At 40.5% G+C, this 1,400-nt stretch overlaps 1 protein-coding gene across 1 annotated transcript; it reads left to right on the top strand.

Annotated features, from left to right (window-relative positions):
- Nucleotides 1-219: 219 nt before the first annotated feature.
- Nucleotides 220-1,185, top strand: LOC146726081 (uncharacterized). Its single transcript, XM_085496285.1, has 2 exons — nt 220-644; nt 756-1,185. Exons 1-2 carry the CDS (start codon nt 220-222, stop codon nt 1,183-1,185), a joined length of 855 nt encoding a protein of 284 aa, XP_085352411.1.
- The last annotated feature ends 215 nt before the right edge of the window (nt 1,186-1,400 follow it).

The following is a 1,400-nucleotide window of genomic DNA, read 5'->3' on the forward strand; positions in this document are numbered from 1 at the left end:
TAAAAATATCAAAATAAACAGAGGCAGACCAGGACAAATTTTGGCAGATGCACTAGTATCACAACCAGTTGAAGTTCGAGCGGCAATTGGTAACAAGGATTCTGTGAAGTGCAGTATCCGGGGCCATAAAAGTAAAGCATTTCCAAAAGTACCAAGCACTCTTCAACTCTTCAAGAACTCACCATCGATGGGGAATTGACCACAACTGGAAGGCCAAATATGGATCCATTTTGTATCTATGATAATGGAACCCAGTCTAACAACAGAATCATTGTATACAGCACCTCTGAAGCCCTACAGCAGTTGTGTCATTCCAGTACTTGGTACATGGATGGGACATTTTCATCAGCGCCAAAACTATTCCAGCAGCTTTACGTGATTCATGCATCAGCAGGGGAATCTGCAGTTTGCTGTATTTATGCATTTTTATCTGGCAAGACTCAAGCCGTCTATGAAGAACTCTTAACTGCTATAGTGGACAAATGTGAAGAACTTGGATTTTCACCTGATCCATCAACCATCATTACAGACTTTGAACTATCAGCTATTAGAGCCACCACAAATATCTTAGGACCCCATGTCTCTCAACATGGATGTTTCTACCATCTCACGCAGAGCACCTGGAGAAAAATACAAAAACTTGGGCTGGTAAATTCATATAGAACTGATGACACTACTAGATTGTTCTGTGGCATGATTGACGCAACCCGGGGTATGGAACACTAGAAGAGCTCCTGAACTACTTTGAATTCCAGCTATGTGTCAGGGTCCTTCAGAAGAATTCAACCTCTGCCTGTATATCCTGGTGGCGGTATCCCTCCTTTTAGATATTGCAGGATTCCTCCACTGTTTCCGCCATCATTGTGGAATGTTCAACAAGCAACACTCAACAACGAAGACAGAACCAACAGCCTGAATGAAAGCTGGAATAATGCATTTCGTCAACTGCTTGGCTATAACCATCCATCTGTGTGGGCTGCAGTTGATGCAATCAGAAAAGATGCAGCTCTTGTTTCAACTACTTTATACCAGATGTCCCGTGGACTACCCCCAAGAAAACGCGTCAAAAGAGCGACAAAACAGCTACAAGAAAAACTTCACAACTTATGCAAAGATTTTTCTGAAGGAAGAAAAGACATTCAACAATTTCTTGAAGCCGTGGGACATTGTGTCAGGTGGAAATAATGGTGTGGGTTTAATTACAGTGTGTGGTAGTTAAATAATAATCTTGTAGTTGAATAATTTAATGTGTTTCACATTTTGTAAATATTTAATAAATAATGAAAAATAAAAAAAATACTGTGTAATAATGCTTGATGTTTACTTTTGCCCTTTCTAGTCCATCAATCCACCAATTAATAGTTGCGTTCACGCACAGCTCCTTAGCACGGGCTAAGAGG

The sequence above is a fragment of the Saccoglossus kowalevskii genome, unplaced genomic scaffold (assembly GCF_978046115.1).
Source record: "Saccoglossus kowalevskii unplaced genomic scaffold, keSacKowa6.1 SCAFFOLD_60, whole genome shotgun sequence".
Lineage (NCBI taxonomy): Eukaryota > Metazoa > Hemichordata > Enteropneusta > Harrimaniidae > Saccoglossus > Saccoglossus kowalevskii.